Source organism: Chenopodium album, chromosome 1 (genome assembly GCF_948465745.1).
Source record: "Chenopodium album chromosome 1, dcCheAlbu1.1, whole genome shotgun sequence".
Taxonomy (NCBI): Eukaryota; Viridiplantae; Streptophyta; class Magnoliopsida; order Caryophyllales; family Amaranthaceae; genus Chenopodium; species Chenopodium album.
Window position 1 is genome coordinate 78,740,377 of NC_137834.1, and position 14,965 is coordinate 78,755,341.

A 14,965-nucleotide genomic window follows, 5' to 3' on the forward strand; every position below is an offset into this window, starting at 1 on the left:
TTTGGTGTATTATATTTATTTTTGGTGTGCCATGATTTTGGTATAAAATTCATTGCCACTCCAAAGTAATTCTATACCCAAATGAACACCATGATTTCAGTATAGAATTCATTGCCACCGTACTACATTTCTTGGTAGTAATGTAAAAGAAATTGAAACCTAAATGTTCACATAATCACATCTCATATGACTACAAAATGTCAAAATCCAGTGTCTATAATTGATACCATAGTATGAAATCATGTAAATTTATGTCAAGTCATAGAAGAGAAAAACAGTCTTTACAAAAGTTCACCTATAGGTAATATTATTCTCATATATGAATAAAATGAGTTCATTATTCAAACTTTTGGGTGTAGTAGCTGATCTAATAAGACTGCTAGCCCCGCTGTCGCTGAGGAGGAGGAGCAGCAGCCTCTGCTCTTGGTGCAGTTAGCGACGGACTTGAGGTATCAACACCCTGAATTTAAGGAAAAATAATTGTAAGTTTAAGTTCCGCCAAAATACTACTTCGTTCAAATCAAGATGTTACAGCTTACAAAGGCTACACATATTGAATTTTTCCAAGTCCATATGATTTGTACTTAAAAGAGTTTAACATTGTGGGGTGGACAACAGAAATCTACAGATTAAGGAGGGTGAAAATCACTTTAATAAAAAATAAATAAATAAATAAAAATAAAAAATCCTAATTTCGGTAAACTGTATACGTGTTGCATATTGATCCTCCTATGGTTGCATTGTTCATTTATGGCAAAGAAAAATCCCACATATACCTCACTTACCCTATCAAAAGGGTATACTTACATTATCACCAAATAATTTTCCCATTCTAACCCCAAAAAAAAAAAAAAACCTCATATAATTTGGTTTTTGTTGTTACTGGAAATAGGAAGATATAAAAGCGGAGGAAATACAAGTAATTTTGAGGATAATTTATAATATAAGATCTCAAAAAACATACCAGGGGAAAAAGCATTCCAATGATGTGTGTTGGTTGCTCAGAAACAGTTAGTACAAGTATCTGAGTTGAAAGGTTGATAACTGCAGACTGAACAGGTGAGAAAGAATGAGAAGCATACATTAGAAACCGGAAAATTCACAACATGGTTGATCGTTGCTTAAGGCCCTGTTCTCTTCACCTTTTTCAGTCAGTAAAAATAATTTCAGTTCAGTAAAAATAAGTTCAGTTTAGCAAAAATAAGGTGAAGAGAACGGAAAGATTAGTGGGCTTAATCTAAATTACAACAAACAGCCATATGGCTCATACCAAAAAAAAGGAAATAATGTTCAAAGTACAAGACAATGAAAATGGGAAGTATTCATGGGAGTATGGGACGGAGGGAATAAAATTCACATTTTACTTCATCCGTTTTTAAATACTTGCTCCATTTTTCCTGGCCACGTATGCCGATGCTAATCTTTCACCAATAATATCTTTGATTATCAATAAGTATAAATTCTAACAATTTTGTAATGAAAAAAATTATGAAAATTTCCCACCCCCAATGGTGATCCCCCACCATTAATCGAAAGCCTGCAAATTCTCGGAGTTTCTAGTTAGTCGTCCGCCATGTTATTAAGAGGTCGTTAGGCTTCCGGTTAATCGCCCTTAAGCTTCCATCGATGATATTTCGAGACTAAAAAATGCAGAAATGAGGGTTTTTTGGCTTGAAAGGCTTGAATCAATTCAAATCCTTAACAAGATCTTCTTCTGCGAAAACCTTATCAATTTACTAACAACCAACTTCCGATTCATCAAGAGGTTTTAGCAAGGGTGGGGCGTCGCCGGCCGGGGTGGGGAGTTAGGGTATTGGGCGGTTGGGGGATTTCAAGGGTTTTTGGGAGAAGGAAGGTGGTGGTTCAGGGATGGGGGAGATACACGGCAGGGCGGGGGAGGCCGCCGTAGGTCGGGAAAGGGGAGTGGGCAGCGCCAGCATGGTCAGATGCTGGTGGGGGAAGGGGGGCAAGCTTTTATTTTTTTAAAGAAAAATTATTTTTAAAATCAATTAAATAATATAAAATAAAAAATAATAAAATAAATAAAATAAAAACTAAGTATGGTTAAATATTTAGTTAAAATTTGTCATTAATGTTATAGGTAGCTTAGCAAAAAAAAAAAAATCAAGTTTACCAACGATAATAAGTTTTTTTTGCAATTTACCACTGAGAAAATTAAAAAGTATAATGTTACCCAAGAAAATTTCCCTTAATTTTTCCAATTAAAATTTAGTCATACAAAAACTTATTCTGTAAGGTGAATTGAACAAGGTCTTAGGCCTTATTTAGTTAATCTTATTTTTGCTTATCTGAAAATATTATTTCTAATCTGATCTAATTATTTAATTTGACCAAACTTTAACCTTATATGTACACTCAAGAGGAGTTTTGTTAGATTCATAATTATGTGTATTCAATTAATATGTAATTTTCATAATTTTTTTCATTACAAAATTAAAGATACTTAGCAACTAAAAATCACACAAAAAACGATAAAGTATGTTTAGAACTTATTTTCCCTGATTTGATTTGCGAAATTTGATCTAATCTTAAATAAGTAATAAGGTTCTGAAATAAGGTGAACTAAACAGGGCCTTTAACCTAAAATTCAATATCTTGTCTTCTTCTTAGTTTATCTAAAATTAGTCAAACACAATAGGGCCACTTTAACCTAAGATTAAATATCTTATCTTCTTTGTAGTTTATAATTATTTTTAATAATTACTTGCAAGTTGCAACTCTTACTCTGTAGTTTGACACTATGTATATATGAAACACCACAACTTTAGGCAACACTGGTATTTATAGATTAGTGCTATTTTAGTTTAGCCAAACACAAAAAGCTACTCTAAAAAGTTAATACCAAACACACCTATTGTTCATCAATGAATTTTTTTGTCAGTTACCAACAACAAAATATGTAGTATTCTGAGTATAGATTCAAAGAAATTGACTTAAGCAAATACTCATAAAGCAAGTTACTACAAAGATAAAGATACCACAGTCTTGAATAACTTACAAGCTTTTTAGTAAGCATCATCCTGATAAAATCGTGTGGTTCCATCACATTGAAAACCAGAAGAACTGCTTTCCCAACATTGTACCTAGAAATGAACAGAAGAAACTACATTTAGAAAAAATTTCCAGATATATAGTTAAGAAAAAGCAGGAACAAGTGAGACTATGCTTAAAAAGTGTTCAGAAGTAATTTGCAAAGGCATTACTCATGATTTACGCGAGCCTGTGTAATCAACCGAGTCATTGTCATGGAGTACGGCCAACCAACAACAGCCCTGAAAAGCAAGAAAAAAACAACATTCACTATCATGATACATCAAAACTCTTTAAGATAGGATGGATTCTATTTAACAATAGAGAAGAACAACAACAACAACAAATAATAGATCCCAAAATTTGATAAAAGTTTCTAGGCTTCAAAGAGATTCAACTTTCAGGCAAAAGTTTTCTCTTTGCAAGCTAGAGGCTAGAGCATAACAGCCAGTCTCAATAGTTAAATCCACCACTAGCTTATCAATAGCAAACCCACAAAACAATATGAAGCCACTCTCATCATATGAGACATTTTGAATTATAATATTTCCAATTTGTACAGGCCCGAGACGGAAGTATGAGACTACATAAGTTTATATGAATTCAACTACTAGCTACGATGTCTGAGAGAATTTCCTTTCTGATATAGTTATAGTTTTGCCCATTTTTTATGTTTCTGAATTTGTCTAGTGTGACTGTAACCTTTGGTTATACAGTATAGCCTATTGGCTGGAAACAGTATTAATGTTTTAGTTTCTATGTTTTAGTTTCTTAGTTCGTTATTCCTAGGGAAGATGGCTTTTACTTATCCCATGTCAATTGTCCAGTACTTTGTAAGGGGAAATCTTTCCATAGGGCTTCAGCCTTCTCCCATAACTGGGGCTTCCGCCGGCAAGACCTTTCATTGTATATCAAAAAGCATAAGGTGCTGCAATTATATTTCTGCAAGCAAAACATTAAAATGCAGGCATAGAATAACCCTACTCCAAGTAGCCAAGATACCCAACTTAACTGACCCCTTATCGATCTGATCAGTGAGCTAGTCTTACTCCCTTTAGGCCAATAAATAGGCAATTTTAAGTTTGGCCTAATATAATCCTTGTTAAGTAAGATCCGTGAGTCCGTGACACTATGACTAGAGCTAGCTAACCTTAAGGTCTGTGCCAAGCCACTTTAGACCTATGCAGCATGGAGATTACATTTAGGTGGCATACCATGTACCTAATATGGCATGGAGATAGGTACGCCTAAGTATGATCTCAGAATATGTTGGAAGGGAAAACAGGCTGTACAATCTCTCACCAATATTACAAATTATATTTCATCTGCTGCAATCCCAGTGAAATTCCATCCCAGCTATAAGGTGTGCACATTCAAATTTATGAAATACTGCTGCTCTGTTGTCACAACTATTTTTGATAGGCATTAAAAAGTAATCATTCAAGAAGAATAAAATAATTTGCTGATGTGAAAAAATACAAATGAAATTTTTTACTTACGCTGCAAGACCCGAATTAATGTATGCCTGCCAAAGGAAATGTGGATATGAGCTTTTAAAATAAGTGTCACCAGGTAATAACACCTTTCTACACTATACTACCTCCGCTTTTTATTAGTTGACACGTTTTGACTTTAGCACTATTCACACACTTCCCTTTGACCGTGTTTTGTGATTTATATATAATAAAAAAAATATAGTGATGTGGGATCTTGTTAGAATTGTCACGATATATATTTTCTAACTATTTAATTTTATAATTTTTGCTTATCGAAAATTAAAGATATTAATGGTTGAATTTGTGCATTGGCAAACGTGACTAAAGAAAACGTGTCAACAAAAAAGAAACGGAGGAAGTATAAAACAAGGGTTCTTTTGTGATGCATTAAAACATACCTTCAATCTAGTAATAAAGACAGCATGCCCATCTCTTAAACAGAACAAATTTCCCTGCAGTAATGGCACTTGTTAATATGCAGTAAATACACTTTCATTGTACTCCGTCCGTCCCAATATACAGTTCTTGTTTGTATTTTTTCACGGTATTTAATAAATAGGAGGAGAAAGTGGATGAAGTACACTAAAAAAAATAAAAAAGTACAATTATAGACAAAAGTTAGAGAGAGAAAGTGAAAAAAAATACAATGCATGAGCAAAATTCAAGGGTAATTTAAGAAGTACAATGAATAAAGTTAAAAAAAATGAGGGTATAATGGTCTTTACAAACTATCCAAAAATAGAAACAGGAATAACATTTTGGATCTCAAAAATAGGAAAACATGAACTATAATGTGGGACAAAGGGAGTACTTTTTTTTTAGCAATAAAGGATTACAATGACATAGGAATAGAGTAGGAAATCACTAATACAGATAGAAAATACTCAAAATTGTGTGCACATAGTGATGAATTAAATTGAATGGTTTTTTTGTTTTTTTTAGTGAATTGTTTTTTTTTTTTCAAGGACAAGAAGTTTTAGCATTTAAGATGGCTATAAAGTTATCCAACAAGTACATGTCAAAATACACAAGCCAATAAATATAAGCTATTAAACCCAAATCAGACTGCAAGGGTAAAAAAGAAAGGAAACAAGAAACAGCTTTATAGCATACTTTGTATATTATTACCAGATAAAAGCTCATCAATTGTACCATAGCATGCAAAATTTTAAGCACTTAAGTTCAACTTCACAGCAAAGTTAGATGCGACAAACCTCCCACGCCATTTTATATTTGGAATTATCCATTGAATAACCAGGAAATCCATGAATCGTAGGAATGCTAGGTGCAGGCATTCCCAGCACGGAGGATTCAGAGCTATATGCTAGATCTGTTGAGCTATGGCTCATTGTTGTATCCAAATTCATACCCAAACTGCCTTCATGTTGAGCATTTACTAGATTCATGTTAGAGTTCATCTGTCCCATTTCAATATTAGTATTTCCTTGAAAATTGCTTGAAGTATGTACAAGGTCAAAAGAGGAGACATTGGTTTCAATTTCAGTTGCTAAACTGGAATTCACTTCAGTGTCCTTGACATTTGAAGTTCCTGTTGGAAAAAGAAGATAGTTCATCAATTTGAAAGAATTTCACTAAGCGCAGATTTACACTTTGATTGGATAGGAAAATTGAAAGGAAAAAAAGGGGGAAGAGAAAGAGGAGGGTAGAGAAAAAGAAAGGGAAGGAGAAGGTAGAGCTCCATATTCCCCTAAAATCTCTCCAATTTTAGAGTGATAGTGTTGATTAAAGAAGGGAGAAAAATGGATCCTTCCCTCTTGTTGGAATAGGCCTTTGAATCTGTTTTCCCTTTATTGGCTACAATTTTCTGTTTAGGCCTATCTCCTTTCTATTTTAGGAGTACTATATAAAAGTTTTAGCTTAGCCTATAATCTGTAATTTTCTTAAAATAAAACATCCTCTTGCCTGCCCATGGACATAACTAGCACATCAATCTGTGTGTTCTTATTGTCTTTCATTAATCAATCATGCATCTGTTGCAGCTTACAACACCTCTCCCTCCCCTTCCTTTCCCCAACCTCTTACTCAAACAAGGTGAAAAGGACTGGATTTTGAGATACTACGTAGTCTTCACTATACAATTGGATCACACGTCAAATCCAAAAAAATCAAGGATCCATTATTTATCAAGAGTGTAAGAAACCACTTTAGTTGGAATAAAAACGCAAAACCTACTAAACTCACCTTGATTACTTGATAGCAACACCATACCTAACAAGAACAAATAGACTATAGCTAAACTCATCAAGGAAGAAAGAAAGGAACTTCGCTGAGTAAAACAATAAAAACTTTAAAAAATAAAAAAATAAAAATTAAACAAATAAAAAAAAACATATAAAGGGAAGAGGGGTTTTGAGTATAAATTTTAAATTGCCTTTTTTACCCTTCTTCCAATAGACTAAAATACCCTAAGTTAATATTTTTTAAAATTCAATTTTTTAAAAGTTAATTACTGATTTAAAATATTAATTATACCCAAAAATAAATAAACTATTCGTTAGAAATTTCTGAAATTAGGATATGTCATACACTGATACACGTCCATCCCATGCAATCTTCCACCATTTATTATAAAATAATATCAGTTATCTAATTATCTTCCCTAAAAAAAAAATAAAAAAAAAAACTACAGCAGTTTTTTTTTTTTTTTTTTTTTTTTTTATGTGAACGAAACTATGAGTACTCCTCTCTTTAACTACCCTATTTTCACAAATACTTAAATTTAACCCTTATTGATGATTTTTGTGTTAGGTACAGTTTGAGGGAGAATCAGAAAATTACTTGCAATATTGATGCCAATTTCTTGAATATTAAAAGCATCACATTGTGTTCTTATTTCCAAAAAAAATGGTATAAAAAAAAATGGTATATCAAGGTTTGACGTGTGCTATTTTTATCCAAATTGTCACCATCAGCTAAACTGACTGATCATTAATGATATAACAAAAAACAAAAGCCCAAAATTGAATTTAAGAATCAATACCAATGCCACATGAGAGGAGAAAAACAATTGAATCATAACAAAGGTCAGAAACACATTACCCAATTGAGAAGATTAAATTCAAGTAAAGAACACAGCATCAAGAGTCGCAAAATATAGTTCTATATTAATAGATAACCAACCAATGCATCACACTGAAATTAGAAGTAACAACCTGATGGATTAGTAGTAAATGCCCCTGCCTCAGGATGCGAACTTGATAAAGGTTCCTGTTTTACTACCAACATTGTCAAATTTAAAGCATCTTGAGCCTCTTTAAAATCCTCCGATATCAGAACAAGGTAATTAGGATGCTGATTCCGAACAGGTGGGTCTTCTGAATAAGGGTTGCGTTTTCCCTAAATTAACAATTTGGACCACGTTAATATCATCAAAACAGTTACTCCAAGCAAATATTATAGTTACAGTAACAATCCCATTTCGTAGGAGAATAAAAATATTCTGGAGTGCCTCTATTTTTTGTTCTACTCACTTTTCATTTAGGGATAAGGGTTTTGTTTTTTTTTTTTTTGGTGGTGGGGGGGGGGGGGGGGGGGGGGGGGGGGGTCTACTCAATTTTAATTCCATATTGGCAAACTCCCTTTACTATATTACTTCCCACAATCCCACATACCTTACTATATATACAATTATACACATTTCCACTTCTCACACTTTATTTACCTTTTTCTTACAACACTCACCTTTTCAAAATTTTCTTAAGCAGCCTTCCTTTCCTTTATATTCTATTACTCACTCCGTCTTACAAAAAACTATTCATTGCTCCCTTGGGTTGGTTCTGCTTAGCATAATGTCGTTTTGAGTTTCCTCCATTTTTTTCTTCATCCCCGATACTCTCCTAAAACTATATGCCTAAAAGAGATGGGAAATTTGTTGGATGAATGGGGTGCACCTTACAACCCATTTCTAACTTCCCTTTGGCAAATATGTCAAGATATTGAGTCAATTGTTTTACCAACAACTTCCTCCCCTACTTTCAATCATCTCTCCAAATAACAGCATTAAGAAACATTTCTATATTATACAACAACAACAAAATTAGTTTTATCCTAGGCCAAGATATAAATACAAATATACTATTATGTCACCAAGCTTATACTACCTCCATTTTCCCAAGTCTTACTCACTTTCCATTTTCATCTGTTTTCTAAGTTCTAGGTTCTACTCACTTTTAATTTATTCCTTTTATAACAACTTTTTATTCATTTTATAGTGTCCCCCAATTTTATTTAACATAACTCTTACTCTCTATCTCTGTACTCTATAATACAAATGTACCCACATGTATGACCCCATTTTTACTTTTCCTTGGTTTGGTAGCTAAGTAAGTCTAGCAGAGGTAATAAGTTTAAATTCTTATAACATTTATCAAACATCTTCTCGATGTATACCAACAATTTCTTCCCATTAAAGTCGCTGCATCTTTCAAAGATAAGAAGAAGAAAAAAAAAAAGGGTTTAGCATTCCAATGTTAATTTAGCTTTAAAAACTAAAACCTGACAAGCAACCAATTCTTATATGGATTAATTGCTTCCCTTTCTTAGTTTATACTACTCCCTCTATTCCTTTGTATTCTTTACATTTGGTATCAGCATGCAAATTCACAAAAAATTAAAGTGGGGATTTTTTTAAGAATTTATATATGATAAATCCACTTTTATGATTACTTTAATCAATAGAAGCCTTTAGAGATGCAAAAAAAATAATAATAATAAATAAAAATAAAAAAATAAAAAAAAAAATATTTGATGAATAAAAAAAAAAGGACACATTTCTTTTAAAGAAGTGGAGATATAATTGGAATATTATGCATACTATGATAAAAAGGTAAAGAATAAAGGAGAACACCGAAACCGAACACATAAAGAATAAAAAAGAGCAGATGGAGTAGTTGTTAAGCAGGTGATTTTCCTAGGGTAGAGGTTTGTAAAATGTAGTTAATTTCTTGTCCCTAATAAGAATTTTGATATCTTTCAAAAAAAAAAAAAAATAATAAGAATTTTGATAACAACAGGGTCAAAATTATATACCTAACCAACAGTCGTACATTAAACCCAACTAATGGATTACGAATAATAATGATGCGATTTATGTGTAGCACTTAATATGGTTCACAAAAGTTTCCCTTGTAGATAATTTGAATGAATGTACATTTTTTTTTAACCTTTCCAAGTTAAGTGTTTAATTTTTCAATTTTATTTTAAAATCATTCTCTTATTTGTAAACCATTATGTTAGTTTACAACTTTGATTTTAATTAGTAGAAAAGTAAATTAATTATGTTATTTTGGGATCATGTTTTTTAATAATTTTTAAAAAGTATTTATTTTTCTTATGTAGCACTCTATATGCTCATGAAAAGTTCCTGTATGTTACTAGTAACAAAATTAAACTTAGGTAAATTCTCATCGGCAACCCTATACTTTTGCCGAGTATTTTTGTGGGCAACACAAAAGTTAATAAATATCACAAGCAACCCTTTAACTTCTATTACTCTGTATCAACTAGATATAGAATAAGTAAAATATTAAATGTTAATTCATTTAGTTTAATTAGCCATGATTAAAGGGTTATTACAACTCAAATATTCTTAAACTCGTCTTCTTTAACCAACCTTGACGACCCACCTTCACCACTAACACTACCATATACTCCCTCTGTTCTTATTTGTTTGCCCAAATTCAATTTTGGGATATCCCTTAAAGATTTCCCCTTTTACTAATATTGTAACATGTCCCCACCACTAAACCCACTTGCATACACTCATAAAAGTGAAAAAGACAAATACACACTCATCCACTTACAATATTTGGTTCAATCCTTAATAAAGCATATTTTGGTTATGGGGCAAACAAATAAGGATAGAGGGAGTACTACCGAATAACACCACCCAACCATTAGCACAGACCATTTAACCACCAGCCAGCCACCATAAACCGCCTATCACCTATAAAATCAACCACTACCACCCAACTCTTCTCCTCCCTCCACCACGACTCTTTTAGCCTTCTGCACCAACATCTCCGATCACCAACCTCTCAATCTACAAACACCAAGCTCTCAATCTACAAACAATACCTCTCCTTTATATCATAATCATTCACCACACAAACCCTAAACAGAATGTTAAATCCCCTTTATAAAGATGTCAAATTCGTACTCTACCTTCTTCTTTGATTCATCGTAAGCTGTTAGGTAGAGTTAGGGCTGCAAATGAGCTGTTACGTTTGTGAACAACTCGCTAACAAGCTCGGTCAAAGCTTGTTTATTAAGTATTGAACGAGACCGAACAAAAATTTGAGGCTCGTTAAGTAAACGAGCCCAACTCGAACACCTTTGTGCTCAGCTCATTAATGTTCACAAACACTCGTTCATAACTCGTACATATGATCGTTCATATGCTCATTTATAATTCGTTCAAGCTCGAAACAATTAATTTCATTGTTTTAATTATTCTTAAAATAGTACAATTTTAATATGGAACCAAATTAATTATAATCCATTATTGTACACAATCAAATTAGCCATGTTTATAAAATCATATAAAATTAAAATATATGGAGTATTATTTTTAAGAAAGTGAATAGTATATTTGCTCAAATTTCCCATTTATAATATCAAATACTCAATTACTGCCTATCTTGTTGTTATGATGAATATCATCAAACGACTTTTCTAATTAGAGTATACTTATAGTTTTTCAAAGTTGATTATATTAGCTTGATTGAGCTCATTCACGTTTGATCGTGTTCACATTAGAGCTTGTTCAAGCTCGAGCTCGAACGAACAAGGTCAAGCCGAGCTCGAACAAGGCAAAACCTTAATGAACAAAGCTCGAACACAAAATTATCAAGCTCGTTCAAGCTCGAGCATGTTCGAACACTTGAAATCTTTACCAAGCTTAGCTCGAACAAGTTAAAACTCGACTCGACTCGGCTCGGATCATTTGCAGCCCTACGTAGAATCACTAATTGTGGCATAGAAAGGGGAGGACCTGATTCCGTGCCGTACAAAATGGAAGTGGGTTGAACATGGAGGAGAGTGACAGGAGTTGCTAGGGCAGAGGTACTTTTGAACAGGCCATTTTGACAAAGAAGGCGCTCTCATTGGGGAATGGAGGAAAATCACAATTTTCCGATGGTGTCATCAACGGAACTTTGGCAGTGGAGAAGGATGGTGGATTAAGGATGGTGGATTAGCGGAAGTAGATAACGATCGTATAATTTTGATTGAGAAAGGTTGATGGCAATACTGTGGGAGAATTTACTTCATTCCATATTAGCTCACATGTTCTTTTTTCATGTTGCCAATGCATAATTTCAATCGTAAATATCTCTTATTATCAATAAGTAGAAATTATGAATAAGTAAATATTTTGCAAATGCACATTGAAAATAATCTAATAAGATCTCACACAACTAAATATTTTCTTATCTATAAATCACAAAAGCTAGTCAATGTAGAATTTGTGAATAGTGTCAAAACGTGTCAACTAATTTGGAAGAAGTTTATATTTTCACTAGCCATGTAAGATTCTTAACCTGTTTATCATTAATGCCATGCTTTGTTAAGAATACAAAAAGAACAGGATTATTTGTGATATTTGATAACTTCATTTGTTGACAAAAGATAATCATAAAATGTTACAAAAGAGAGTATCCCTTAAATTTTTCAATTGGATTTGGTCCTCACTATGTTAGTCTAGCCTGGTTGACCTTTCCATGATATGATTCTAGCCTTTATAAAAAAAAAAACACTCTACTAGGTGATTAAAGAGGACAATGGAAGCTTACTTAATTACTTAAGGTTTAAAGGTTATTATGGTAACAAAATTGTTTGTACATCCACAAAATAACCTGAAGTTCATATCCACCTCCAAACACATCAAAATTTCTAGTTTCTACAGGATGCCTAAGGCTCTCTTAGTGTAGCAGAAGTTATTTTGTATCAAAACCTCTAATTTATTCGAACTTACTGCCTGAATTAATTTATACTTATCTTGTCTAAAGTTATCTTAACTTATTTTGTCTAGAATAAGTCAAATAAGTAAAATTAAGTCAAACCAAACTGACCTAATTCCAAAAACCCTACATTCTAACATTAAAAATATCCACCAAGTATAAAGTCATAACCCTGAACTTCCACATACTAGCCCAACCTCAAAGTTCAAAGAAATTCATTAACAATTTTATATACTACCTCCGTTACAGGTTATGTGCAACGATTTGACATAAAGCAAAGAGAGAAAATGTCTAATCGTTGCACATAACCTGTAACGGAGGTAGTGTATATATATATATATAAAATATTAAAAAAAAAAAAAAAAAAAAAAAAGGTCAAGATAATCAATCATGTAAAGTATGCAATCAGTTATCAGACCAAGCTAAACAAGAACTACGTAACAGGATTTGCTAAGCAATGAGCAACATACCGCTTCATAGAGTGCCCTTATTTTGGGTAACTTCCGTGGACAAATGACTGAGAGAGAAACAGAGCACTGCACATGAAACAGAAAGTAAGGCAGGTGCAAATGGGAGATCATAAGAATGATTTCTTTTCATTTCTATTTTCTATATCTCCTGTGTTTATAAAAGATGCAAGACAAGCAAAGCAACTTCATACTTTTCCAAACCACCCAGCAACCGTCTCAGCATCATGACACGGTGACGGATCTCCACAGTTATCAAAATTTGGTCTATGAACTGGTACTGGTAATGGAAAGGGATTTGAACCAGCAACAAGAATACAGTGTCTTTTTCCAACTAAGTTCTCCTTGGTCATGAATCCATTTGGTGGTACAGCAAACATCTGTGAAATAAATTAAAAGATAATATACACATAAGTGACATAACTCACTTTTGATTTCCTCCGCCTTAGAAAGGTGAAATATGAACTATCTCAACACTGAAAAATTACAACTCCAAAAAAACCAAGGCCAAAGGTTACAAGATCCAGAGACTTTTACTAGCAATAACGTAATTGTAGGTGTCACAATTACAAATGATGAAAAAAATAGAAAAATCAAAGAGTGCCTCCTTACAGCATTATAATGCCACAGTAACTTTACTTAAAAGTCCAAAATCCAATTACTTTATTAAATAGATCAACCTAGGGTTTCGCTATACAATACTCGAAGATAGTTTTAATGTAAATTTATCAAAATGTGCTCCCTCCCCCAACAAGAAAGATTACCATCCCAAATACAATCTATTCAATTTAACTACCCAATAGCCAAATTATGAAAATTTCTAAGGAGCATATAGTATTATTCTATTATACAAGAAATGAAAACCTAGGGCACCTCAATAAAAAATGGCCCCAACTAAGGGCCTATTCTCATTGACTGAACTTAGCTCACCTGAGGTGAACAACTTAACTTAGAGCTGAGCTAAACTGAAATGAATATTTTATAAGAGAAGGAAATTAGGAGCCGAGCTGAAATGAACTTATTTTAGTAGAGCTGAGCTGAACTGAAATGAAAATAATCGTATGAGAATAGGCCCTAAGGCACAACATTTAAAGCTTCCTGAATTCAATTAGGGTACAAATCAACAAGTTAGCTGATAATTAAGGTTGAACACAAAAACCGGGTTCGAAACCTGTTGTGAATCAATTAGCCTTTGCTCTTTGTCCACCCCCACATCCCCTCTAAACCAAAAGGTATAATTAGATCACCATGAAGATAAAAATTGCTACACCATCAAGGGAATTCTTTATATAAACACAAAATTCACCTTAATCAAGGATGATTCCAATACTTTAGACAGTTAATAAGCAATATAACAGCAGAATTCTCAGTCAATTTTATACAAGTTATCATATACTTTCCTCAATTGAGAGAAGATGTATAAAAAGCAAAGAAATTTAGATATTGTGATGAATGTTGAATATAAAAAGAACCCAGAAAAGAACATATTATCAATTGCAGAAACCAGCAGTTTTCAATCAGAAAATTCAGATTTTACCTCGGTTAGAAACCCTCAAAATATGGGTGTTGAAAGCCATTGTTGAAGAATAAGGTAATAGTTAAAACAAAGTATATTCCTTTCTCCCATGATTTTGTAGGGTAAATCTTCTGAGACATAGTATGGGAATATGAAAAGTAGAGCACAATGTTGAAGATGGAAGCCATGGAATACCAGAAGAAAGAGACAGCGCGCGCATCAAAGGAGATGCCTGAATCGTTTTCATTTTTTTTTGTATTTTTGTTTTTTAGTTTATGTTTAGTGTCTTGAAAATACAATACTCCCTCCATCCCTAAATTACATTCCAAAAACTTTTGTATGCCCTCGTTTTACAATAATTTTATTGTACATCGAACATCTTACGAAAAATGACATTTTATCGTACAAAAGTGACCCTTTTTTTGGAAAAATGGAAATAAATCATCTCACCTTTGC

At 32.9% G+C, this 14,965-nt stretch overlaps 1 protein-coding gene across 1 annotated transcript; it reads right to left on the reverse strand.

The window, feature by feature from the left end:
- Window positions 1–158: 158 nt before the first annotated feature.
- On the reverse strand, window positions 159–14,914 carry LOC145606655 (mediator of RNA polymerase II transcription subunit 25-like). The gene is made up of 11 exons (XM_081662499.1): window positions 14,531–14,914; window positions 13,188–13,373; window positions 12,997–13,062; window positions 7,721–7,904; window positions 5,762–6,096; window positions 4,946–4,999; window positions 4,551–4,576; window positions 3,225–3,293; window positions 3,020–3,104; window positions 965–1,051; window positions 159–460 (listed from the first exon to the last, which is right to left on the reverse strand). Exons 2-11 carry the CDS (start codon window positions 13,371–13,373, stop codon window positions 380–382), a joined length of 1,173 nt encoding a protein of 390 aa, XP_081518625.1. The 5' UTR covers window positions 14,531–14,914; the 3' UTR covers window positions 159–379.
- Between the last annotated feature and the right edge of the window lie 51 nt (window positions 14,915–14,965).